The sequence below is a fragment of the Apus apus genome, chromosome 4 (assembly GCF_020740795.1).
Source record: "Apus apus isolate bApuApu2 chromosome 4, bApuApu2.pri.cur, whole genome shotgun sequence".
Classification (NCBI taxonomy): Eukaryota; Metazoa; Chordata; class Aves; order Apodiformes; family Apodidae; genus Apus; species Apus apus.
In genome coordinates this window covers 27,898,645-27,926,362 of record NC_067285.1, presented here as the reverse complement: position 1 = coordinate 27,926,362, position 27,718 = coordinate 27,898,645, and the positions used below count along the sequence as shown (strand labels likewise).

General features: G+C 38.9%; 1 protein-coding gene across 3 annotated transcripts in view; it reads left to right on the top strand.

The window, feature by feature from the left end:
- OGDHL (oxoglutarate dehydrogenase L) overlaps positions 1–22,185 on the top strand; it is a 49,730-nt gene extending 27,545 nt beyond the window's left edge. For 2 of the 3 annotated variants that reach the window (XM_051619028.1, XM_051619027.1), the window contains exons 15-23: positions 1,905–2,055; positions 4,852–4,979; positions 13,101–13,279; positions 16,443–16,514; positions 17,793–17,918; positions 18,517–18,589; positions 20,219–20,382; positions 20,998–21,152; positions 21,927–22,185. In XM_051619028.1, the coding sequence (XP_051474988.1) occupies positions 1,905–2,055; positions 4,852–4,979; positions 13,101–13,279; positions 16,443–16,514; positions 17,793–17,918; positions 18,517–18,589; positions 20,219–20,382; positions 20,998–21,152; positions 21,927–22,050 (1,172 nt within the window). In that variant the 3' untranslated portion in view covers positions 22,051–22,185. Of the gene's footprint in view, positions 1–1,904; positions 2,056–4,851; positions 4,980–13,100; positions 13,280–16,442; positions 16,515–17,792; positions 17,919–18,516; positions 18,590–20,218; positions 20,383–20,997; positions 21,153–21,926 lie in introns of those variants that run through there. The other variant, XM_051619029.1, reaches the window with a different exon arrangement.
- The last annotated feature ends 5,533 nt before the right edge of the window (positions 22,186–27,718 follow it).

The window sequence follows — 27,718 nt, the reverse complement described above, 5'->3', positions numbered from 1 at the left end:
TTTTTTTTTTTTGTGGTAATAGTGGTAATTTGAAGTCCACTTAGGACACTTTGCTTGTATTTAGATAACTTTCTACTCAGCAATATAGCTTGGTCTTTTCATATGTGGCAACACTTAAGATATACTATGGGGCTAATTTTAGTATAGCTGAATGGACTCTGTATGGGAAAATTCAGACACAGTTTTTATTTCAATTTACCATTTAATGTTGATGATAACACAAATCTAGCATTTTTTCAAAAAGTCTGAAGAAATTCAGTTCCTAATTTGGCATTGATTCCAGTAAAAACTGAAATGTGCGTGTCTCACTGGGGAGCACCTGGCACTGTATCAAACTTCCAAGTTAATTCTTTTACTCCCTGGTCAGGTTGAAGTCTAGCAGCTCTACAGGGAGCAATAACAGGTTCATTCCATGGGGAAATATGGAGGCACTTTGTTGAGGTATCCTTTTTCTTTTGTTGAATGGTAGGGAATTTACCATTAGGGATCAGAAGAAAGAGGTTTTTTGTTTTTTGGTTTTTTTCTGGGTAAAATCTCTAGCTAATCTTTTTTCTCCAGAGTCATCCATCAAGGAATAAAGTATGTCTGCTGTACATGTTCCATGTGTTTGTGTTCCTTTGCGACAATTAAACACTGTTACAAGTAATGATGATACGGCATTCCCAGTTAACAATTAAAAGCCTATTGATCAGATACAATTAAGAGATGAGCTTTAAAACTCTTCTACACATTTGTGCACTTCGTTGTGGCACTGATACATTTGAAATTATAGTCAACCAGTAAAACTTAATATTAGATTTTCTATTTAAAAGGTAGGACAGTCTCTCTAACTTGATTAACACTAGACACTAAGTAACGCTTGCTGGTGTATAAGATAGGGTTCAAAGCAAACTTTTGTCTGCAAGATTCTTTTATGCAATTTAAAAGGCCACAAAAAAGAAAATTTTGGGAGAATTAGAAGAGGAAGAGCACTCTTGGAGTACTTTGTCCTTCCCTTAGAACAAGACATCTTAGTATCTTGCAGTCTTTCAGCAAACAATAGGAAGATTATTTTGTTTTATCAAATGTTTAGTATACTCTAAAGAGAAAATTTCCAGGATATATTTTTTTTTTACTTAAAATGCAATAATTTATATAAGGCAATAGTTTTATGTGGAAAGAATGCAGGGTGATTTTTGTAAAAAATGGGGAACACAACAAATCAGACAGTTTGCCATAAGCATCAATGCAGATATAAAAAAAAGACAGTGTCAGGTGACACTGAATACTTTAGGTTTATAGCCTCAAAGCTGGAAGCACCCATGTGCATCTTTGAACTTTTATTCCCTTTGAAAGTCACAGTGTTGCAACTTGTGTTTTGGCTTACCAAGTTATAAAATCTTCACCATAAAAAACAACAGCTTTTGGTTACCAACTGGAAATCTGTTGGCGTGTGCTAGACTTTCCTATTTACATGGTATTTATCATATTGATTAATCCGGCCTGTTTCTCTTTGTAACATCTCCAGAAGTCCAATAAGACAAATGGTAAAGAAAGAGAATAAAAAATCGGGAACCCTATAGCTGATACAGTTGGTTGCTGGTAAACCAGTACTTGGTATGAGAGATGTGAAAATAAATCTTTAAGAAGTGTTTCATCATGAGACTTTTAAATTGTCCTCAGTAGTTTCTGACACAGCCTGTGTTATTCTTCTAAAACAAGGTATGAACCCTATTATACAACCCTTTGCCTGGGAAACAGGCTATTTTACTTTGTTAGCAGTTCAGTTCTAGAAGAAAAATTTGTAGACCCTATTAAGATCTGTGTTTAACTTAGCCAGTGGGGAAGGAGAATGGGGAAAGTAATGTGAATATGAAATAACTCTGAAGTATGTCCATTGATACCTGATTTTTATTCTAATGTAGGACTCTCTCGGATTTTAAAAGCTCGCTTGGAAATGACCAAGAACAGGGTTGTTGACTGGGCCTTAGCAGAATACATGGCTTTTGGTTCTTTTCTGAAGGAAGGAATCCATGTCCGACTAAGTGGACAGGATGTTGAGAGGGGTACTTTTAGGTGAGTACTGAGATAACTGTTAAATGCTGTCCCATACTTAAAGAAACACCTTGACATTTTTTAAACCATATGATCTTCTGTGGGAAAGGGGAAGTTGAGGCTTTTTATCGTCAATCTGGATGTTACAGATTCTGGCAGTCAAGAATAGTCACATCTTCTGTGTCTCTATAAACAGCATTTTAAAGAATTGTATTTAAGGCAGAACAAATGTTCTTTGATACTGTCTTCCTTTTCTTTCTGAAAAGCAGAAATTATTTTTTTTTTCTGCTCTTTAACTAAAAATTCAGCTGCAATTTTATCTCTGAGATGAGATTGCTGAGAAGCAGAAGAAGGCTGTTTGCTGCTGCCGACTCTGAAGTCTTTTAAATACTGTTGCAGTGGTTGCTGCTTGGAGCTTGGGTGTCCTGTCACCAAACACATTGCCAGTTGGCTAGGTTTTTAAAGTGATACAAGATCCTTTGTACCAAGACTTTTAATGACTATGGAGCATGAATGAATTCAGAATCTGATTGCTTGATAAAAATATATACCATTCTGCTGCCTTACCTGATTCTCTGTGGAGTGAAATGTTAATGAGGTATTTAATTGAAGCCTTTGATGCAGAGCCTGTTGGTGGGGGTGAATGAACTAGCAGCTGCACTGTGCTTCATTGCAAATGCTTGCAGAAAAGAGATGAACCTTTGTGCCTGTCTTCTTTGGTACAGTGCTGTCTTTCAGTCCTGAGCTTCTTTTGGTATACAGTCTTTTAGGCTTTCTTCATTTTGCTTCCATTCTAATGACACTTTAACAAAATCCTTTGGACAAGACCTGAAAACAAAACTGAAAATAGGGGGATTCCCCTCCCTCCTGTCCCAGTTTCTCATCCTCCTTGATTTGAGTACATGGTCTTGTAATGTGGTGAGCATGTCCTGCGAGAGAAACGTGTTCATTGCTTAGCAACCTGCCCACCTGTTTCAGGTGAGTGCTTAGTCATGTTTAGCACATGCCTATACACTTGTCTTGAGAATACTGATTCTCTGTATTCTCAATTCTATCACTGGTGGAAGAGGATTTTCCTGAACTATTGACCAGATTTTCTTGATGTTTGTTTAAGGTAAAAATAATTGTTGTGCTCACAGCAATATAGGGAAAAAGGAACAAATGTGTTCAAACAAAAAGGTGTTCAGACTGGTGAAGACTAGCTAAGGATTCCTGTGCAATCTGGGTTTAACTACTCTGGGTTTGGTTTCTGTGTCACTTATAATAAAGATGAGCAACTTTCCTAACAACTGAAGACATTTGCAAACACTGGTGCATTTTTATTGGGAACATATAGAAAGTACATGTCATTTTATCCTCTCTCTGTACTGAGAAGACCCTTCTTCACCCCAAGAATCCTTGAAATACATAATGTCTTAAATCTCGGGAACTAATTGAAGAGTATCAGCTAGAATTTGGGAAGAAGTGAAGATACTGTGTTGACATAATGAAAACGCCATGATGTGCTTTTATTATATTGAAGCTTCTGAAGTGGTGTCTAGAAAATAGTCCTTTTTGTCAGTATTCAATGTCACTACTTGCCTTTTTTCCTATTACATTACTCAACATTATCAATAGATAAAAGCTAGATAAAACTTCAGACAGAAGGGCTGGGCCCCTTCTCCTCTTGGAGTTGCACAATGTAGAAGGAAAAGATGGAGAGAGAGAGAGGGAAACTCAGTTCTGTACTGGTTTGATGTCAGCAAACCTGACAATTGCACAACAGCAAAATTTGGCTTGCATGTCTGTGTGTTTCTGGCTGTCCACCTGTGCTCATTGTCATTGCCTTTTGCTGGGGAAACACACAACTTCATGCTCAAGAAGCTTATCTCCTTGTTAGACCATGTATCTTTGGCTGAATGACAAAAATAAAATTACAGTGGCAAAAATTTTTTCTGCCTAACAGCTGTCTGGTTTTCCTGGCCTTGTATTGTTGACATCTTGAGTAAATTTCAGAGCTCTTTTGCATTCATTATTGTAAAGAGAAGTACAAAAAGATTCAGACTTCAGTTCAGTGCTGGCAGCTATATGACACACAGTAGTTGTTACCAGTATAATAACTGTCCTTATGTTAGCAGTTGTAAAGTTGGACATATTGGCGTGATTCACTCAGTTAGTCTGCTCAGAGAGTTAATGGATTACAGTAATTACTTCAGTCATCTCTGTTTTGGTAGTGTTCCTCAGTGCCCCATTCTAATGCTGATTAATGATGTTCTGGAGAGCTGTAAATGGTGCGTGCGAGTGGAAATAGCAGGAAAGATGCTGCTGCTTCAAGTCTTGGTGCTGAGATTAGATTAGATTAAATTTTTGCATAAAAGAGAAACAACAGTTGCTTCAAGGAAAAGATTAATAGAAATTGCCAGAGAGGCAGAGTAAATTGTTTTTAATAGCAATTTTTTGCTTCTGTGTTTTGGTTGTTTGTTCTGTTGTTGTTTTTTTTTAATTTAATCAGTCTATTTTATAAAACAGCTTCCCCACCCCTTTCTGTCTCCCTCCCATTTCTACTAGTTACAAGGTGTTTTCAGTTTCCACAGGTGCTTGAGAACAAGCCTGGATAGTCACTGAAAGTCCTTACAGTGCAACAGTTGTATTAGGCATGTGATGGTATCACAAAGTTTCATCCAAACCAAGGCGTTGTGCTGCTTGGTCTGCAAGCAAGTCACTGTGTTGTTTGCAGGCTTTCTAGCATGTATCTTTGATGGTTCATATTTGAAAATAGCTCTGTTAAAGACCAAAGTTATGCTTAACTAATAAATGTCTTTCAACATCTATTTGCAGCCATCGTCATCATGTGCTTCATGATCAAGAAGTCGACAAGAGGACATGTGTTCCCATGAATCACCTCTGGGAGCAGCAGGCCCCCTACACTGTGTGCAACAGCTCCCTGTCTGAATACGGTGTCTTAGGTAAGTCTTGGAGTAACTATCTGACAGATCTGCTTGTGTTTTAATAAATCTCAAACAAGGTGTAGGAACTGATGACTGCTAATTAATAGGGTTTTGTGGGTTTTTTTCCAATTTTGCTTTAATGTGGTTAAGCTTTCTGGCTACAAAATTTTGCTTTGGTACTTGAGTTTGCCAAACCTCAAAATAAACAAACAAAAGTCTCCTTCTGGTAGTGGCATTTAAAAATAAACAAACTCTGCCTTTGTTGTATTTTGACATGATCATATTCCTAGCAGTTTTGTATTGGGTGGGAGCCAGGAATTGCAGAACAGGGCCCTAAAATCCAATCAGAATGCCTAAACTGATTTCTTCCATACCTCAGTTCATTCTAAGACGTGTCCCTTGTTATCTTCTTGTCTTGATGGGTTTTAAAAACTCATTGTAGTATAAACTTGAAGCCAAACTTGTTTATTTCCGGCACTGTGCTATGATGGCTTTTGTTTTTAATGTATATTTTACATTTTAGCATAAATTAAAATTTAGAGTGGAAGAGTTCAACAGAATGGTTGTTGTTATGTTTCTCTTTTTGCTTTCTTTAATTTTTGAGTGTGTTGTCTGTGCTACCAGGCATATGAATTTGCAGGTTTCAGTGTCCTTGCAGTGCAAAACATTCTGCACTCTTCAAATGGTACACCTGTTTGCTTAGGCTGCTTAGAACACACTTGTATTTCAAAACCATAAACTGGGAGATTAGAGCAGATTTTTATGGAAAAGTCACAGAATATGCTAGCATCAGTCTCATTGCTGATCAACAGGAAATTGCATAGTAATTTCAGAGGATGTATTTCAGAGGACAACATAGCCATATGAGAAGTGGAGCTCAGCAAGAAAAAGACTGTGGAAAAAAAGCTGTAAAACAGTAACATGAAAGAGGTATCAAAGCTCTCCCTCTCAAGTTCTGGCATCTCCTAGACAAGCATCCCCACATTTTACAATGATGGGATTTGGTTGAAAGTATCCATCTGCTGTGGTTGATCTTGGCAGTGCTGGAACATGTACCTAATTCTGTCTTAAATGGAGAGGAACTGTCAACAAAATCCAGGATGCTTTGTAATACAGATATAAAAACCCATCCTAGCCTTAACTGAACTGCTATTCTGAATGGTGCTGTTTCAAGAAAACAAATTATTGTTGGTGATAATATTAATTGTAGTGAATTATGTTTTTGGTACTGGACAGACATTTTGCCTTCAGCTGCAGAGAATGGATAACCTCAGTCTGACATGATGAGGGTGGCAAGAGGAGTGTGGAGTACAAAACGAATCCATCTAATAATTCATCAAAAATGTTATTGATTCTATGGATAAATAATGAAATTTTTTTTCATATCCATTTCAGAGCTAGTTTGAAGGAAAAAGATGAAACATTGTAGTTAGCTGAAGATGGCAATTGATAGCTGCTTGCTTCAAGGTTCTAGAAATATTTGATTGCACAGTCATTTTCACATACAACATGGTTTAACCCCAGCTGGCAAGCCCCACACTACTGCTTGCTCACTCTCCCTGGTGCAAAGGGGGAGAAAATCAGAAGGGTGAAAGTGAGACAAAGGCAGTTAAATAGATTATAGCCAAAAGCCACACAGGCAAGCAAAGCAAAAAAGGAATTCATTCTCTACTCCCCATGGCAGGTGTTCAGCCATCTCCAAGAAAGCAGGGCTCCATCACACACAGCAGTTACTTGAGAAGACAAACACCATCACTCTGAGCATTTCCCCCTTTTTTCTTCTTCCTCCAGGGTTTTATTGCTGCGTCTGACATCATATATCCCTCTTCAGTCAGTCGCGGTCAGTTGTCCCAGCTGTGTCCCCTCTCAGCTTCTTGTGCACTGCCAGCCTACTCGCTGGTGGGGTGAGGAGCAGAAAAGGCCTAGACTCTGTAAGCACTGCTCAGCAGCAGCTGAAACACCCCTGTGTCATCAACACTTTTCAGCACAAATCCAGAACAGAACTAGCTACTGTGAAGAAATTTAATTCTGCCCCAGGCAAAACCAGCACAACATATGCTATGTATTACCTGTTGCTGGTAATATTAACATAACAATGATATGACACTGCATAGTTGGAGCATGGGCTTAAGAGCTGAGGGTTTTTTAGATACTTTTATTAGCTCTGTGGCAGAATTGGTGTGAATGGAAGTTTGTACCTCTGTGAGGTAATACATTAACATGTAAATGTAAACTCTAAATAGGAGAGTGCAAAAAATGCATACATATAAATGTAAAAAAAAATTGGTATACATAAAAAGAAATAATTTAATTTCAGAGGATTATTTTTTTATTTGTTGGTTTCCAATTTCCTATGCTTTCTCATAGTTTGGTCTGGGGTTTAGTAACTAGAGCCTGTTTACAGAGTTGTGCAAATTTTATGGGTAAGTGGGTCATAGGTTTCTGATTTTTGTTTGGTTTTGGTATTGTTGTGGTTTTTTTTTTACATTCAAATACTGTATCCAATTGTGAAAGTAACAAATGTCTTGATATGGTTGAAATCTGATTTTGTTTGAAAATGTACACTTCAATAGATCTAGAAAGCCTAGTGTTGATATGGTTTGAAGGGCAGTTCTTACTGCCATTATTCTGTTATTTGAAAAATTAACCAAGTGGGCTCTCTTTCTTTCCCTTTCTTGACCTCATCCTGCTCACTATTGCTCTTCCCCCTTCCCCAGCAACACAAGTATGAAAGTTGATTTATTAACTTTCATTGAAATAGGGCAAAATATGTTTGTTTATACACTGAAAACAAGAGTACTGTTTCTGTGCAATTCTGCTTCAGCAGATGTGATGACAAGTTCTTCAAAATTAATAATATTTATATTTTTAATTGCTGAGAACTTTAAATCCCTCATGTCTGAGATGTTTTCTAACAGTAAAGGAAATTAAATTAATGGAACTAGTTAATGATGGATGAATATTTTTTTTTAAATTAAAAATGTCTTGTTTCTATGTTTAAGTGATTTTATAATGAAGTTTCCTCTCCCTTGCTAGCTTTTAATTATCAAGCTTCTCCAATGTGTTTACTCTTGTGTTTTGTATCCATAAAGAGGCATCATTGGGATAAGGAGCAGTGTGTGAACATAGCTCTTCTTTGACTCAGATGCTAAACTAGAAGAGACATTAAATTGTCTGTTTGGCTGGTAACATCACTGGGTCTTTTTTAGTATGTGGAAGATTGGTGAATGTTTGCAGTTCAAGGGGTTGATTCTTCAGAAATAGCAAAAACCCCTAACACTTTATTTTCTCTAACTGCTAATTCTATTATATAAGCCTTTTACAAGGAGCAGCTTGGGAGTAGTGCCCTGAAACTTTTGGTGGGGGGTGAGAGGGTTGTGAGAGGACATAGAGGAGGAAAATAAAAGTGTTAAGAATTTAATTTGACTGTGCTAACATGCATCCCCTCAGAAACATTTTGGGAATTCTCTTAATTTCTGTGAAACAGAGCTAAATAAAAATACAGATTATTTCCTTGGCAGGTACTTAAGCCAAGAGCTTCATCTGTTCAGTGCAGTGAGTTTTGCACCAAGCTATTGTTGAGCTGGTTACAAATACCAGGGGTGTAACTGCTCCATTAAAATGATACTCTGACAAGATTGATTTCACTTAAAAATAAAACAAAGGCAGTCTTGTTAACTTGTGGTTGAAACAACTGCTTATGTTTTGTATACAGAAAGCTGTGGCCTGTGTGTACTGAGGCATCAAATCAGAGTATTTAACCACCTCTGATAATTATATTTCACATCCTATATCTACTATTTTTAGCTATCCAGATTATTACAATCTAGTTGTGCATCCACTCATCTAGCTATACATTTTCCCTTTTACTGCAACAGAATGTCTGGGAGTATGTGGTAGCTGTGTGAGATACAGAAAAGCAAAAGTATGTTACAGGTGCTCCACGCTACCTCATCAGTGTTTTCTAAATACTTAAAAGTATCTCCTGTCTGCCCTCAGAATGACTTGTGAAGTGTTGATTCTTCATCAAGGAGGTGTGATTCTCCCTGGCAGGTTCAGTACTGGCTTTGAGAGGTCTTGGGCTGGGAACTTCAGGGAACATCCAGGCAAGATAGACGTGGAATTAGTGTGTAGTTCAGCAGATTCCTGAACAGTAAGACCTGGAGTACAGCTTTTTCAAGGGGGAAGTTCATATTTAAAGCAAAAGATGAAGAGGACAGGTATTGATTTAATTTTTTTTTTTTTTTTGCAGTGCATTCCTAGGATGAAATATGCAGTATTGCTACTCATTTAGAACAACATAATTCTAAGGTTAGGAGTAGCAAATACAATTACCTGTCAAAAATTGTGTTAGAAATAGACAGACTGTAGTAACCAAGGACCACGTTCTCAATGGCATCTATATGGAACTCTAAGAAGGCATCAGTCTCTCCATTTAATACTCAGCCACGAGATGGATGTTAACATCACTTTGTCCTAGGCTGTCTTTGAGTTTGTGAAAGGATGCATGTCTTTCTGTTAGTCCTTGTGCTTAGATTTTCTGTTAAACATAGAACAAATCTGTCTTGGTAACTTTCTCATTCTGACATTAAATCCCGGCTCTCATAAGCCCTCTAGAACCATTAGTTAACATTCATGCCTTAAGCCACTTTGAAATAATATTTAATTAAGTTACAGCCTTAGTTATGTTAATTGAAAAGCTACGGTTCTTATGACAATCATGGAAAGTGCTGTGGGGAAAAACACAGCATAATATGCTGTATAAGCTGCCACTTGGCTTGACAACACCTCTTTCTCTGCCAGAGTGATGAAAGAACAGTAAGAGAACACAGCAGGAACTGGACTAATAGAAACCACATTTATGTCGTGCCTGTCTTCTAGGGGCTTCAATGAACATCAGCAATTAAAACATTAGTTTTGCAACCTTAGTCAAGTGCTGTGTATTTTTCTTTCCTCTCTCCCCTCAATTTGGAAGTCCACCAAACTGCTGTGCTAGGTCCTGGTCTCCTGTGCCCTGTGTGCTCTGAGTGGCCGCCTAGTGTTTGGGAGCTGGCTGGTGACTCTGCCACCCTTTGGGAGTGCAGAGTCTTTACCTGTAATTCTTTGAAAGCTGCGTCTTGCAGCCTGGTTGTCTTGGCACTGGATTTCTTCAACAGCTTAACCCAAATCTCTTGTGTTTCTAACTGTGTAAGAGTTAATCCTTAAAACTCAGAAAGTTCGCACAGCTTTCTGAATAAATGTTTAGTTCTTGTTTCTGCAGACACAAGCAATAAAAGTTTGGAAGGTAGACACAAGCAATAAAACTTTGGAAGATCTCTACTGCAGTGTTTTTAAACCCTTTACTCTGGTATGAGGTTGAGCCTTCATGAGGGGCCTTGGTAGAAACCTGCTCTACTGCAGCTGATGTCCCATCTCTAGAGCTGTGGAGAAGTTCTAGCTCGGGTCACCTTCCCTGACCTGGACTCATCTGGCGCCCCAACAAATCCCTTTCAGGAAAAGCACCTCACCCTCTTCTGTGTTGTTCACCTTGCGTCTGTCTAGACATCTTTCCACAAATATTTTGGTTTTTAATGTAGTAGTTCAGCTCTTGCTCTTCAAATTATTTTCTCCACATGCAGGTAGGAGTCATAATTCTTGACAGACTCCCTAGAAATTGCTATAATCGCTGGTGGAATAGCTTTAATGTTAGGAACTCATAATTTGCCTGATGGAAGATTAGTTCTGGTATACCACAGATATATGTTCCATGAAATAGTAGTCTTGACAGATTTCATTTAAAAATATTTATCAGAGGGTATAGATTACATCTGGATATATTTTCTCAAATACTTTTATGGCTGTCAGCTTGCAAAAGTTATGTGTGTTAGGATCACACCTTTCAATGCAGCTTCACCTGGGACATTGTCACCTTCTGGAGACTATTAGCACAAAGTGGGCAACAAGATAGCAAATGAGAACTTACACTCTTTTTTTCATGTTAAATTTAGGGGTGATTTTGGTATATGAAACAGATTTATATGTGTACTCTGACCAAATTTAAAATATGCATGGAGCTCCATACTCTGAAAAGCACTGTGTGATTATTGATAACTCCAAGCAGTCAAGACCTCAGTTCATTGTTCTCTAAAAGCTAGATTACCCCATCCTTACAGAAAGCAGCATATGTGCAAATAAGTCTTGAACATATTGCATATTTTCTCAACCATGTCACCCAATCAGTAGAAATGGTCTCTTAATGCTCATGTAAAATTAGATTGGGATTCAGGCCTATCTAGGGAAATCTATTTTTCAGATACCTTTGGGAAAATGCACTGAAGTAGTTGTGTAAATTTTTCCACTGTTTGCATTGTGTTAAAAACAATAGAATTACAGAAGTAAGGACAATGGAGATTTAAAATACGTTCGGAAAAAAGGCCATTTGGGCAGTCAGGCCAAAGGGATGGTCAGCAAAAGCCAGCCTCTTCGACAATGCACTGTCGTGCTGACTCACAGATGAAATGCTGTCTGCCTGACTTAGCAGTTTTGGTTGGTTTGAGTTTTGTTTTTTTTTTCTTATGTTTTGTTATGTTTTTCCAGTTTGACAGTAAAACTTTCAGGGAAGGAACTAATTGTGTATGTTTGTGGCATCCAGCACACAAAGACCTCAGTCTTAGCTTAGAGCTCTGAGTATATCTCTGATTGTGAAGATAAAGTAAAAGTTGAACAAAACCAAAAAAAGGACAAAGAAGGTTTGAAGAGGTTTGACTTGATTGTGAAATCTTCCTTCCTAGCTAAGTCAGTTACCTCAGCCACATGTTGTTCTCTTCTATCTTGTAATATATTATTTATTTTTTTTATTGCCTGGAATGCCAAGCCATCTTAAAGGTATTTTAGGTATTTTTCTATTATTGCTTATATAGGTTTTTGGTATCATGGTTCTCTTGGAAGTAATTATCTTATCCACTGAATTCCACAAAGACAGGCCCTCCTAGAGGGACTGCAGTCACCAGGGTGTAAATCACAAATGAGTATATGAGAAATGTCACCTATCACTTGCTGATGACCCTGTAACAGTAGTCTTCTCTGTGTGGAGAATGTCAAGATGCTAAGCTCATCTCCTTTTGGAAGCCTGATTTTTTTTAATTCCTGCACCATGTCTACATGTCCTTTACATGCATCCAAAAATGGTGAGTCAACCACTTCTCTGGACAGCCTGTTCCAATGCTTGACAACCCTTTCTGTAAAGATATTCTTCCTAATATCCAGTCTAAGCCCCCCCCAATGCAACTGGAGGTCATTTCCTCTTGTTTTGTTGCTTGTTACTTTGGAAGAGAGACCAGCTCCACCTCATTCCAACATCCTTTCAGGTAGTTGTAGAGAGCAGGCTCCTTTTGTCGAGGCTAAACAACCCCAGTTCCCTCAAATGCTTCTCATCAGACCTGTGCTGTAGGCCCTTCACCAGCTTTGTTGCTGCTCTTTGAATATCCATCAGCACCTCAGTGTCTTTCTTGTAGTGTGTGTCCTCCCTGTGAAGAGCACTTCTGGTCTCCTCTCTGCCACTAAGGCAGAGACCTAAAGGGTCATTAACCCTGACAAATAAAGGATTGTTTACCCAAGTCCCAGATGTGTCTCCCATGTTCCTACTATGATCAAGTTTTTTAAAGATCTGAAGACTGTGATCCCACCTGTAGATTGAATGTTGATTGACCAGTAGTTTTGTTCAGTGCCTGCATATGAGAGAGGAGAAAAAAAAGACTACAGTATTGTGCAGGTAATAAAATTAACAAATAGCTTCTTGGATTAGTACTGGGCTGTAAGTGAATTTTTACAGGAAAAGATGGTATCTACCTCAGTGAACTCTCAGGAAAACATCACATGAAACTAAGCTAAGGGAGGGGGTTTAGTTCATTTAAAAAGTCGTGTTATATTTAAATGTTTGAGGAAATTTTGAAGTATTGGAGTCAGTACTGGAAAAAAGTTATTTGCTAATCTTTCTGATGGACATGGTACTATTGAAAACAGCATTATTTATAACAGGGGCACAAAAATCCAGTTTATGTTCTCGTTTTGGTTTTCATTTAGTTTATTTAAAATGAGAAATGAACAGAATTCTCAGGAAGTCTGTTTCTTTTCTAATTCTTCTACTTGTTTGGTTTTCAGGTTTTGAACTTGGCTTTGCTATGGCAAGTCCCAATGCCCTGGTGTGCTGGGAGGCCCAGTTTGGTGACTTCCACAACACGGCACAGTGTATCATAGACCAGTTCATCAGCTCAGGCCAGGCCAAATGGGTTCGGCACAACGGGATCGTCCTGCTCTTGCCACACGGAATGGAAGGAATGGTGAGGGCTGCTGGGTGGGAAATACTACTTCAGGCTACTATGCCTTCCTCTGAAGCTGTAAAAGCCAAAAAGTGTCTTGGGGATCTGATAGTGCTAGGAAGCCAGGGGCAAGAAAGACACTGTTTAGCATGTTGGACTACTTCAGTGCTACAGAAAAGAATGTGGGTAGATTGATCATTGACAACCAAAAAAACTGAGAAATATTTCTGAGTTCCTAGCTTTGTGTCCTTCTTGGTGGCATGCACTAGGTTTTTCCCATTTTTTTTTCCTTTTTTCTGTCTTTTTTTTTTATCTTTCCCTAAGACACTGCCTTCTTTCCCTAGGAAGCTGGATTCTTAGGCTTCAGTAAGAAAGAAGTCCTTTCTGTTTTATTTTGTGTGAAGTATGTTAGTATAAATTCTGCACTATTTTCGGTTGCAATTAAATCATAGGAAGCAACTTTGAAACGTCTTCAAAAATAATTGACATTGGGTAACTTTGATACAATAAGAAATTTCCCTCTTTTCTGAAAAGGAAAATGTTTCTGCAGGTTGTTGACTCTGTTCTTAGGTGGCTAGTAGGAGGAACTAGACAATGTTTTAGAAATTGCAAGCTCTGTGTACAATGTTCCATGAAGTTTATATCAGCAATAGAATTGTTCTTCAAATATTTTGAATTCTTTTAAAGGTTACATGAACATCTATGTTAATTTTCTCCTTTTCAAATGCATTAACATTCATGAATTAATGCATGTATGTTTCTAGTTTTCTATGAAGAAAAGCATAGCGTGTGCCACAGTGGCAATCTCCATCTGTAAAAATGCTCTAGACCCTTTAGTACAAAATGCATCAGTTCCATTCTCACAAACAATTTAGTTTATTTCCATTCAATCATAATCCTGTCCTGATACACTGGGGTGCATTCATATCTTATTAATGGTTTCCATACCCATTTATGCATAAAGAATAAAGGGTCTGATGCTGGTCACAAGAGTTCTGATAAATTCATTTTTAAAAATGAATCCTGAGGGACACCATGAATGTGTCCTCAGCAGGAGGTGTGGTCCTCTACAGGGAAGCACTCAGTTGAAGGGAGCTGGTTCTTTACTATTTACAATACAGTTAATCTTTATTTTCTCTTAGCCACTGGCAGCCAAGATTTTGCCCCGATCTTCTGAAACGTGCTAATTTTGCTACTAGTGTCAGGTGTTTTGAGAATATGTAAGAATCCCACCAGGCTGTTGAAATCCCTTGTCTTCCCAGAGGAGCTTTTATTACAGGAGTGTTACTCTGTCTGTAACTACAGTGTTGGGGACAGAATGATTTGGGGAAGGATTCATAATGGGATATGGATCCCTTCACCTCTAGGTCATGCATTCACAGGCAAGTTGGCTGTGATTGAAAGACTATGCTTCCTAATGGCTCCTTGGGGGCTCATCTGAAAGTAGCTAATGGATTCAGTATGGGTCTCACTGGATAGGTGGTCACAGCAGAAATAAACCCTGCCCCATCCCATGGAGCAGTTGTTGGCAATCTGACTGGCAGTGTCCGCAGAGAAGTCAAAGATGGATGTGAACATTGAGGCTCTGGACTGAGGTTGTTGCTGGGCAGCATATGTGTGGATGCTAGGAAAGCTTTGCAAGTTTCTACTGTAATAGGTAGTAACATCTCTGTTTCCAGCATGTGAATTCAGTGTGCTTGTGAAGCACTGTGTTTGTACATGTATAGGTTTTGCTTAGTGTAGGACTTGATTTACAGCAAATAGATGTATACAGCAGAGGTATTGCAATATTGGACTGTTACTGTGCACTGTAGTTTTAAGTAGTTTTGTTTCTTGTTATCAAGTCCTTATCCATTTTTGACCAGATTATTTGGCATCTCAAAATTGGAGACAGACTTCAAAAGAGTAATTGTGCAAGTCACAGTTCCTGGCTGTTTGTTTTACTCCTCTATTGCCATTGCAGTGTTTTCCCTTAGTCCACAGAGTCAAGTGGATTCTGCACTTGGAAGCAGGAAGGATGATATGTTGAATCAAGCTGTCAAAATAATGAGTGATTTTGGACATCATACATTAAGGTTTCAATAGAGGAAGTTATGATGAGGGATGGCCTTATAAACAAAAAAGCTCTTTATGACCATTGTTAGCTTAGAAGCCATGGAGAGATTTGAGAGGTGTAATAGTCTATGTGTGCAGGTTAAAATACCTTGCAACTGTCTCCAAAATGAAAGACCTTTCTAACAGTAACTGTCACTTGAACAAGCAATGGCTGCCAGCATTAGCAATAAATAAAAGAGAGCACACTGCATTCTCTCATAGCTTTCTCTCATCCATAATAAACAAAAGCATGAGAAGGAAGAGAAGAGATTCTGTTATACTGCTTATTCCTGATACTGTCTGTGACCAGCATGCATTTTTTGCTAGTGTAAACTGGATCTAATGATGTTTGTGCACTAAAAGAAATTACCTTGGGTACTGCTAGTGAGACAGCAGATTTGAGTGTTCAGTGCTTTGACAGAACATAAAGTACTACCTCAGGAGGCAGAAATTAATCATAGGTTAGTTTGGCAGATAATGTGTACATGTTTTTGATCCATTTTAGCTAAAGCATGCATCTAGGCTATTTTGTCCTATACTGAACAGTGAACAATGGTAAGAGAGAGATCCTGAGTCTGCTTGTTGTGTTGCCCATATAGCAAAGATAGTCAGCAGTTAACTTTGTGTCTGTTCAGCATGCAAGTGAGGTTTGGCCCAGAGAAGTGTGAGTCACTGCAGTGCAGGGAGGCACACAGTGTTTCTCCTCCTGATGTGCCTCCTGCTCCTTTCTGCCCTGCATTAAGGTCATTCTTGTGCCCACATGGACCTACTGCCCTTTCACTGGTCTTCATTGTGCAGCTATACTGAGGCTAGAAATTACTTACAGCTAGTAAAAGCCCTGGAAATCCATGTAAAACCTAATCTTCTCCTATAAAAACAGTTTACAGAAGACAAAGAATTCCAGTCCTGTGGCACGTCCTCTCCTCTCTCATTGCTGCTGCCATTGATGCCTTTGGCTGAGGGGGCAGGTGTGCAGCCTGGTGCAGAGCTGCCAGGGTGACAGGAGGTATTTATGCAGTGAGTGACCTAGACTGATGTCTAACTGCTGATTTGGCTTTATAAATACTGCTTTAAATTATATCTTTACCAGGGCCCAGAACATTCATCAGCCAGGCCTGAGAGGTTTCTGCAGATGAGCAATGATGATTCTGATGCTTATCCAGTAAGTAGATTTGTCAAAGGCTGTGTCCTTTTTTTTGCTTTTCACATCTTAGGGGTATTTTTTTTTAAGGAGTCTCCTTTTAGCTAGGTATAGTGGGTTAAGATTTAGCTTCAAGAGTTGGTGTACTTGATCCCAGTAAAAGAAGTGTGCAGTGTGTGCTGCTTCATTTCAAAGCTGAGGTCATACACAACCAATTTACGCAGCATGATCTTTTTATGGCTGTTTCACAGGGTTGGTGAGTCTGCATGTTTATATTGCTGTGCATATTGCAAACAGGGGTCTCTAGCTAATTTCCAGAGGAGGCCAAGTGAAGCTACTCCTTTCTTTCTGCAGCAGAGCTAAGCTGTACTGCGGGGAGCTAAAATAAGTGACTTCTACATTTGATTCAGCTAAGACCTTTATACATGGGTCCTTCATTTCTACATATAAAGTACACAGTTCTAAGGTATACTGGGCATCTACTTCCCCACTGCAGATTTCCTAAGAAACACTGCTGTGCATTAATTGAAAAGCCCACCAATTAAAAATAAAGCAAAATAAAATGGATATTTCAGTTTTGGCCCTGAGTTTGTTTCCTTTGGGCCAGTGATAGTTCTAAAGCCATGTCATGCATGTAAAAGTGATTTTTGTCAGTGTGCTGTCAGAATAAAGACCTGTTTGCTTGACTACATTCAAGCACTGTCATTTGCACATAATAAGCAAGTTATAAATTTTATCACAGAAAGTAAGAGCTCAGACCATAGACCAGGAAATCATTAGATGCTGTTCCAATCTGTTCTTATTATACCTATATATATGCTTACCTAATATATATGTACATAGATATGGATTAGAAAACCCCTGTATTCATAAGATACATAAATAGAAAACATGAAATGTATGTATAAGATGACAGGAGACCTATCAAAAAATGAGAGAGTTAACTATAAACACTCAAAAAATTAATTCTAGTTTTGAGATGCTTTGAAAAGGGTTTTATTTTGTGTCTTCCACCTACTGAAGTTCTGGTCCTCCCCCTTCCTTCTTGGGCTTCCCAACTTGCTGAATCTAATAGAAGCTTTTTGCCTTCATTTGCATACATTTTTAGGAAGAAGTAGGAACACAAAATAATGATTTGTAGAGGTGCTTCCTTAGGTAATAATATGATCTCACCAGAGATCTGCTAATTACGGTTTTTGAGGAAGGGATTTGCTGAGAGTCAGAAATAGAAGAATGGTTTTTAAGCCTTTTTTTCTGATCTTCTGGACGTTTTTCTAATGTCTTTAATGTCCCTCTCAGGAGTTCAGTGAGCAGTTTGAAGTTTCCCAGCTGTATGAATGCAACTGGATTGTGGTGAATTGTTCAACTCCAGCCAATTACTTTCACGTCCTCAGAAGGCAGATCTTGCTGCCGTTCAGGAAACCGGTAATGTTACTGTAATGGACTCAATTATTCTAGTTATAGTAACCCTCAGGTAAAGAGAGGTCTTTGTTTGCATATGAGATACTGCTGAAAAGAATGAGAATTGTTGGTGGGAAACCTTATCTGACCACATTTAATGGAATGAAACTCAACTCTGACTTAACTATGATTTTAAAACTTGACTTTCAGCTTTGCTTCCTGGCTGGGCAGACCTTCAGATGAGGTTGTCAGGACACTCTGTAGCTAACAGGATGCATAACTATAATCTGCATGTCTAATTGCTGGTACTTCAAAACTCCTAAGATACAGCTGTTAAATTTTTTACTGGTTCATAGCCTGTGATTTCTTTGTTCTCAAAAAGAAGGATAAAGAATGTTTTTTGAAAGTCTTTAAAGGGAGTGGACTACGCAAATATCTTGAATCACTTTGAAACGTCCTAGGCTTTCAAAACAGGAAACAATTATTTACTGTGTTTGCTATTCACATTAATTTGATCTATAGCATATTTGGTTTGTGGTTTTTGTATTAATAGTGTTATAAATGTTGCATGTAATAATGTAGATAAAGCAGCTCCTGAGTTGGAAAAAATTCTGTCTTACAGCTGATTGTTTTGACACCCAAGTCACTGCTGAGGCATCCAGAAGCTAAATCCAGTTTTGATGAAATGGTGTCTGGTAGGTCATCTTAAAGAATTATGGACAAATAATTGGCTATACTAAGCTGCCTGGCAGACTGTGAAGAAATCTGCTCTGGAGAGTTTGCCTTTTCCTTTGGCATAATTTTTGTGGGTCTGTTGGAGTGAGATCTAGCATGGACTTCTGCTGAAAAGTTTGTGTTCAAGTATGGGTTCTTAGTTTTAATAGGTGTCTTGACTGCTGTCAGAAAAGAGTAGCTGCTTTTTAAAATGTTGTTAAAAGCCAGTTACAGTGTTTGGATTTGATGATCTTAAAGTTTTTTTTCCAACCAGAGCAATTCTGTGTAAAGATGCTTAAATATTAAATTCTCTTCTTTTTGTAGGTGAGTAGAGTTTGCTTCTCAAGCAAAGACAGTTGCTCTTTTTTTATTACTATTCAAAAGCTTTGTAGAATGAGTCAGATTAGAAATTCTGTTGGGATCATGATTGGTCACTTTGTCTTGGGAATCCCCTCTGCTTCAGGCTAACCCTCAGTAGTGGCCAAACTCCTAATTAACATGAATTCTGATGTACTTCCATGTGCCTGCTGAAGAGGACAGCAAGTAGTGAAGTATTGCTGGCTCTCAGCTAATTCTTTTTGCTCTGATTTTTAAGTGAAAGCTGAGAAGAAGAGGAACACTGACTCCAGCTGACCCAATGAAGCACAGATTCAGTCTTTTGTAATGATGAATTCTGCTGTTCAGGGAGACAGGTTAATTCTGATATAAATCAGTTCCTCTCTCGTATGTTTTTGCTGCTGCTTTTCTCCTTCCAAGATAAATGGTTCAAACAGGAGCTTATTCTCCTGGTAAGTGGGTGTGCTGATTCAGATTGGGAGGTCATGCCACTGTATGCTACCTTGCAGTTGGTTAATATGGGAATAGTTCTAATCAATCATCTGAGAGAGCAAAGAAAAGGATCTTTTAGACCATCAAGTCCTGTTTCCAGTTTCATGTATCCCAAACAAATTGTTCTCCTGGGAGATGATATCATAGGGGAAAAGGTACCTACCAGTAAGGATATGTCTCTGAAACTCTGTCTTACCACTTGTACATCTGGCTCAGTACTATGGTAATTCTTCCTTTGGCTAATGCCATTTTAGCTCTCAAACAGAAGTGTAAATCATGTAAATATATGGCAATAACGTGTGTGCTTGTGTAAATATTTCTGTAGTTGCTAGATTTAGTTGCATTATGAATATGTGCTATGCTGCTCTATAAAAATGTTCTAAACCTATAATAATGTTACATGGTTGAGATCACCTTGGCAAGAAGAAATGGTATTTCATGTAATGCTCTGAAAAAAAAACCTAAGCAAAGGTGAGCTATCCAGTCAATTTAAAATTAAAGGTGTCATGCCCAACACAAAGCTAAAAAACATTCCACTGTTAATATGTTTCTGTCTGTGAAGTGTAAGAGAGTGGATTATTGTCAGTCTTTTAACTTCTTGAAACTGAACAGCTGACAGTCATTTTAGCAGAATGACCAGTCTGAAAAGTAGGAACAGAGAGACAGCAGAATACTGTGACCATTGAATCCTGCTGCTGGGTCAGTAAAGGAATGTTTCTTGGGCTGCTTTATTGCAATGTCATTTCCACTGGGAGCACTTGTCTAATTTGTGCTCTAACTAGGTACCACTTTCCAACGCGTGATTCCTGAGAATGGGCCGGCAGCTCATGCCCCACATGAGGTCAAGCGAGTGATATTCTGCACAGGAAAAGTGTACTATGATCTTGTGAAAGAGAGAAAGAATCAAGACCTGGAGAAACAAGTAGCTATAACCAGACTTGAACAGGTGAGCTCCCTGATACTCAAAGATAGGGTTCTTGGGGACACTTTCAGCAAGGAGTTCCTATGCTTTTTAAATAAATATCACTTGCCTGAAAGGATGGTCATAGCACTTTTACAGCACTTTGCATCTTACAGGGCATTGTCTAACCCTTCATGGCCTTGTGGAGAAGGAACAGATCAATAGTATTCTAGGCAATGAGATCCAGAAAGCTTGACAACTTTTTCAGAACAACATAATGAAGTGAAGGTTATATGATGGCACCTTAAATTTCTGTATCCAGTCTGCTAGGTTTAACTGTTGTGAATAGTACGCTTTGCAGCTGTATTGTCATGCTCTGTTTAAGGACTTGTTAGAGCTACTTTAATAGAAGAACTGTAGGAATGCAGGAGATCTGGACTATGACCTATTTCTTCTGTTCATTCTGGTGCAACTGTGAGATACATTTGTATTCATTTCTGACTGCATGAATTCAGTTAAATATGAGTCACTTTAAAGAACTAAGTACTAAATGATTAATTACAATGGTTGATTGTAATACTCAATAGGTAAAAGGCTTTCTTATCATGGACTAACACCATGCAAGAGAAAACTTTGCCAGTTATTACCTTATCTTTCCAGATTTCACCATTCCCCTTTGACCTGCTGAAAGAAGAGCTGGAGAAGTATCCAAGTGCTGATCTAGTTTGGTGTCAGGAGGAACACAAAAACAGTGGATATTACGATTATGTCAAACCTCGTTTCCGCACTATTGTGAACCATGCTCGACCTATATGGTATGAGACTTGAAGTGGTTGCTTTGTCTCCCAGGCTGATTTGTTTGCTTTTACATTTGCTTGTCGTTTTTTTGGGTTTGGGTTTTTGTGCTTGTAAATTTGTTTTTAATTTGAGGATGTTATTAATGGGTGAGGTTCTTCATAAATCAAAACCTCTGAGTCTGGGTTCTTGGGTGAAAGAGGGAAAAGTCTAGATGATTATTTCTCAAGTACATTGCACAAGTCTTGCTCCTCCTTGTAGTTCTAAAAGAAAACCAGTAGCAACTAGCTCTGTGTATTTATTGCCACTTAGCACAGCACTTAGCTGTCCTGGATTTACCTCTGTTTTTGTCTAAGATACTCTCTTTTAAGAATTTCACTCCAGATAATAGGTTTCTGGAGGAAACAGTTTTTTGTAAGAGCTCAGTCCAAGTACCTTTGCATTTATTTTATATGATTGACTCTCAGACCTGCCCATCCAGCTGTCAGAGGAATGAGTCTTCATCACCAAAAGCAAGTTATCTCTTTATGAGGCAGTGTAGCTGGCTGCCCTCAGAGGGATGGGGAAAAAGACACATCTTAATATTGACATGAGAGGGAAGAGGGGAAGCTGACCTAAAGGTATAACTGGTGGTGCAACTTAAGTTGATTTTTACTTAAGAAAGATTGATTGTTAATGTCCAAATCTGCCAAGATGACTCAGATGCACTTAACAGTATGTTCCCATGCTTTTTAGTGTCAAAAATAGCCTTTCTTCTCACCTCATTTGTCTGCCCAATTCTTTCTGTCTCAAAGGTATGTTGGCCGAGAGCCTGCTGCTGCAGCTGCCACAGGCAACAAGAACACACATCTGGTGTCACTCAGGAGATTCTTGGATACAGCTTTCAACCTGGAGGCCTTTGAAGGAAAGACATTCTAACTGCTGGGCACTGACCCATCTCTGACAAGTAGTCTTGCAAATCACTGCATCTGAAAGAGGAAATAAAAGCGGGGAAAATACTGGAAGTTATGTGTTTTTGCTTTACCAGATAAAACAATCCAACAGCTGCCTTCATTGACCTGCACCTTGCTCCTCAGTTTATTAGGAAAAAAAACATAATTCCAATTTACCTTTCACCATTTTGTGGTCACTTGTCTATTTAGATTGGGACCTCTTTGGCACAAGGAGAGTCTCCTATCCAAGGACGCAGCATCTATCTCAGTTTGTGAGTACTGTCTAATGACTGTAAGTAATCAGAGCAGGCATACAGGCAGTGTGATAGTTATGCACATCCCCAAAAAAGAGGAGAGCACATTTGGGAGCCACTAAGGTGCATGGTTACAAGGAAAATGGTCAACAGTTATTTCTAGGTATACTCTACATGAAACCGAAGATTAAAGAGTTGGTAGATGACTTTAGTAGAGAAATATACTGGCTGTGGCTGTGGGAAGGACATGGTAAGGTAACCTGGTGATGTGAGGAGGAGGCTGGAAATAGGGAGTCAGCTTATAAAATTGCTAAACTATAGGTGATAACAAAAGTGGTGTGGAGCACTTGGGTGTAAGATGGAAGAGGGTGATGAAGACACAAATAAAGGGGACCAAGAAGAAGTTTGCTGGGAGTAGCTGAGGAGGGAAGAAGTCTACTCCAGACCACAGCTGACAGAGCAGTGGGTGATCAGCAGAATTCAGCATCAAATGACTTCAAAAGTAAGAGATGGCAGCACCAATTGCTCCCACTCCCTGGGCTGTCTGATTTGATGCTCTTTGGTATCAGAGAACTGTCCTGAGTGTTCTCCTGAGATGTAGTTGTGTTCTTGGCAGTAAGTTTTACCCTGCTGCTGCTGTACTGGCTGTGACCTACTAAGTCTTGACAGTTTATGCCTGATTCAGTCAGGTGATGCTGGAAAGCTTCTTGTCAAAATGAAAAGCCGTATTAAAAACTTTTAGCTGTGGTCAGGTACTACTTATACAAGCAGGTTACCAAAAAGAGCTGTGTGTCTTATGCTGTCCCTTTATTTGGCCTGGAGACAATGCAATGGTGAAAAAAATTAGCCTGTTAGAGCATAAAATTGTCATGGTAAGGTTCTTGCCATGAGATCCAGAACCAAACTTAGTCTAATATTACTGAAACTCTCTAGCATCCTTTTAAATTAGGCTGGTTGCCCTGGGCTTTTTCTGTTATTGAAACAGTGAAGCTAATTCAGTCTTTTGAAACCTTGAACTTGGTAAGTACTGCAGTTGACAGTCTCCTGTCCACTTCTGTAGCTCAAAACATACAGCTGATAGGCAGTAACAATTGCCCAAAGTATTTTAATGTTTTTATGAATGCTTGTTTCTGTGGCAAGAATTGAGTGCAGCTAAATATTGTTGGCACTGTTTATTGTATTCTCAGTTTGCATAAGGCAGATCAATGCTGCATGAAATAGGATAAATGCACTTATGCCACAGTATATGCAGAAGTAGAAAATAAAATTAACATAGAAATGTAAGTGGTAAATTACAGGTTTCCATTTTCATTGTGTATCATAGATTGTGGCATAATAGTTGCATTAAAATTCTATCAAAGAATGTAAAAAAACCCAGTAAAATAAAAATATGTAAGGACAAAATTCTCTGTTATGGCTGTTCTTTTTGACAGTTTCTCCTTTGAGTGCTGGCATTAGCATCCTATTCATAACAGTGCTAGGACAGCTCATTTTTCTGTTTTTTGTTTGTTTCCTCAGTAATGGCTTATTTAAATATAGTAGCAGTGAGAGAGACAGTGTTTGGACTAGACAAAGATAATTATTCAAAATAATTGGATTAGAAGTATTAATGGTATTGAGGTTATAATAGAATATTATGTTTTATTCTAGTCTTAAGTTTTTTAAAGTAACAAGTGAACACATTTCTAGAACTTGACTGGAATTAACTTCTCTAATTTCTAAACACCGGAATTCATTTCTCTAAACATGTTGGGTCAACATATGTTTCTACTGAATTACTTTCCCTGTTGCCTATGCTTTCAGCTAGCAAATATTCAAAAGCAGTATAAACGGCTGAAATGCATTGATTACACTTACTTGCAGAATTCTGCTGCTCTTCTTCAACAGTGCCCCTTGAATAAAAGGCTCTTACAGAGAGTTCTTAAATTGATGCACATTACATAGGTGCATTATCAACAACAAATGCAAGTTCCTGTAATGGCAGCTTTAAACCCAGTTAAGACTGTATCTCTGATCTCACAGAAATCAAATACTTTGTTAGAACTAGCTGACAAGTTAAACCCTTTTTACATACTGAATAGCAATCAATTAATCTTTGCAGAGTGTTTGAAAGGGACTAAAGTATTATATAAGCCTCTTCTGCAAGTAATCTGCACTGACATTCAAATCATGGCTTTGTATCTCAAAAGGAAGAAATGGCAAATGTTGGAATCAGTTGACTTCATTGCAGGTGAGATGCCACATCATGCATTGCCCACAACTGCAAAAGACTTGCTAAGACAAACAGTTTCTGTCACATAACTGGTTTTGTTTCCTAGTAGCTACCTGATTAACTGCACTAACAGCAGGGCTGAAAACCTTTGCTTTTATCCCTTAGTACAGTTGGAGTCAATTGACTAGAGCAGAGGAGTAACCTGTTCTCGAGAAAGGGAGCCATTCTGCTTGTCCTAAGAGGTAAAAATTAGTGTAAGAGACAAGACAAGAAACAAGAATGTCTCTACATTGTTTGAACTGAGCAGATTGAAGTGTGTTTCTGGGGAAGGATGTTTGTGGGTTGTGGTTTTTTGGGGGAGTAGTGGGGGTTTTTTTGTTTTGGTGTTGGGGGTTTTTTATGTTTGTTGTGTTGTTTTTTGTTGTAGTTTTTTTTCAAACCCCCTTGGCTGGGCCACTGGCCACTTTCTTAAGAGTTCTGGTAGCTCCTACGCTGATACACAGGTAACAGGCCAGCTGTTTCTGATAGAGAGCTGGGGATAACCAATACTGCTAATAACAAAATGAAAGCTTGGGAACCTCTGCTCCAGGCATATGCACACATGCATATGTCAAAAAGTCAGGCTTTTTGATTGCTATTAACTTTACACAGATTGTTGTTGCTCAGTCTAGCTTTTTGCCAATGGTACAGGTGACTTTGAATGCTGTTTAAATGTGAGACAGGCACACTCAAAAATTATGTAAAGCCAGAAAATCCCTAAAAGCAGAAAAGCAGTAAATCTTTTTAAAGTTGACAAGTCTGGTCAAAGATGGAGGGGGGAAAAAGTCTGGTATTGGCTTGTGTGTTGGTTTGGTGAATTCCATGTCTTAATTTTACAGGCAACTGCTCAGGTTGGTGCTGGGCCATGTGGGCCTGCCAGGGCAAGTGCCAGGCTAATGAGTTACTCAGAACAGGTGACTACTTAATTATGGCTGATTAGACTGGCCTTTGTGGGGGTGGCCAAGTAAATGCTGCCTGTGGTTAATTGATTAAAGCCCAGGGTTTGGTCCCAGCTGGCCTGTTTCTGTCTCTTTTGCATTACCCCCTAATACTTCCCTTTGTTTTCCTCAGAAGTGAGGGCTGTGGCTGGGTGTCTGCATGGGCCTCTGTGGGGCATTGCTGGCCATTTCTGCTCTAGGAAGGACAAGAGTTAGAGTTAAACTCTGTGGAAGGAGGCTGAGGATGGCTGCTGGGAAAGGCTCAGGAGAGGAAGGGGATCCATAGGTGGCTGGCACTTTCTACAGGCAGGTAAGAGTCCTAGCTGGTGGGAACTGGGTAGGGGTGCCTCATCCTGCCTTTGGGGTGAAGGAGTAGTGTCCTTTGAGTTATTATCAGAGCTTTTGTGGACTTCAAGGCCTAGAGAAAAACAGTGTGGTTGGGGACTTCTGATCCTGGCAAAAGCTGCTCAGGATGTGTAATTACTGCTGCTTGCAGTACAAATGCAGTGAGGTTTGTTTGGAAAAAGTGAAAGATGGTAGAGAAATGCATCTTTTCTTTAAAAAAAATAAAACAAACACACAAAACCCCACAACAAATCAAACCTTTTAAAAATCCTTTGCCCTTCCCTCTGTGGAGGTAAAGAATGACCTGCCTTTTGCCAGGCTGCAGCCACCACATCCCCAGGTGAGGTCTGCTGGGAGGAATATGCACTGGACTGCTGCTCTTCCCATGTACTGTGGGCACAATTTCAGGTCTTGGAGCTTTGATCAGTACCTGTCATACAACCTTGCTGTGCTAATGAAAACGTGGACCATTATGGCACACCATAAAAATGTCTGCAGATTAGGGTAATTTTGCATGAATCTTTCTGCCCTTGTTCTTGGATAATAAAGGTTACTGAGTAGAGTAACTCCAACATGAAGCTTTAAGCAGCAAAAGGCATTCACGGTTTCAGTTAGCTCTGATCAAAAAGGTGTGGGTACTTTTTGTTGTTCCCTTTGGTCATTTAGTAGCTCTGCAAAGTCCAGTTGGGAAGCAACAGAAGTCCTGCTTTTGTGGACTCTACTGATTAAAAGATACTGTTGAAAATCATTATATTGAATACAATGCAAAAATTATGTGTATGTAGAACAAGGACAGAGATTAGGTGGGTACATTTTCTTAATCATCAGTGTAAGATACCAGGAAACAGCATGCAGATTGAAATAGAAATTCAACATACTTGTAAGAAGGAAACAGGTGAATATTGCCTCTTTTCCAATTGTTGCTTTTTTTTAAACTGTTGAAACTACTTCTGATTTTTAGATACTTCTCAACTCTTATTTCAGATTGTGCTTTTCTTAATGCCGTTATATAAAATGTAGCCTATTATCAAAAAGAAATAAAAAAAAAACAAAAAGGAATTATTCAGGAAAAAGAGTATTTTAGAGATGTATTAGCTTTGATTGAAAATGTTTCATAGAGTTCTTCAAAGTTTTTAATTATTAATAAGTGCACCAGGTGGTTCCTTTGTGATATTTAAGTGATGCAGTCATTAATGGCAAATGGAGATCTAATTTGATTAGGGGGGAAAACAATTGTAGTCATAACTAAAGATGCTGCATGAAACACTGAAATATAATGTCTATTGCAGAAATCTTTACTTCCTATTCAGTAGTCCATAAATTCACTAATACTTTCATAAAGGAGCACAGAGAAACTCTCTGCCTGTGTCACACCCAGCCAGCTTTAAATTCTCCTCCCCTTCAGGACAGTCACAAGTGATGAAGCTCTGCGGGCGAGCTCAGCTTGGCTCTCAATTATTTCCCTTGGATAGACATTAGACACTATCATAATGGGTTTGTTTTAGTAGTGGTTTAAGTGACTGCATTTCAGTTGGCCTTGCTGTGGGTACCAGCTGGCTGCACACAGGCCTGGCTGAAGGGCAGTGATGTTTAGTGCTCTCACACCTTTCTTCCTGCACCTGGAGTGCTACCTGGGGTAGAGGAAACAGTGCCAGGTCAATGTTAGAAGGTGCCTGAAAACACACCCCTGTTAGCCTCTGTCTGGGGGTTGGCAGTGACATAGGGGAGACTTCAGTTCTTCTCTCTAATCTCCCAAAATTACCTCACCCAGGCTGCAAGGTTACTTCTGTAGTGACACCTTGGGTAGTCTTGCTCGGGTCTCCAGTAAAACTCCTGTATCTGTAGTAAGTCAGTTCCACAGGTGTC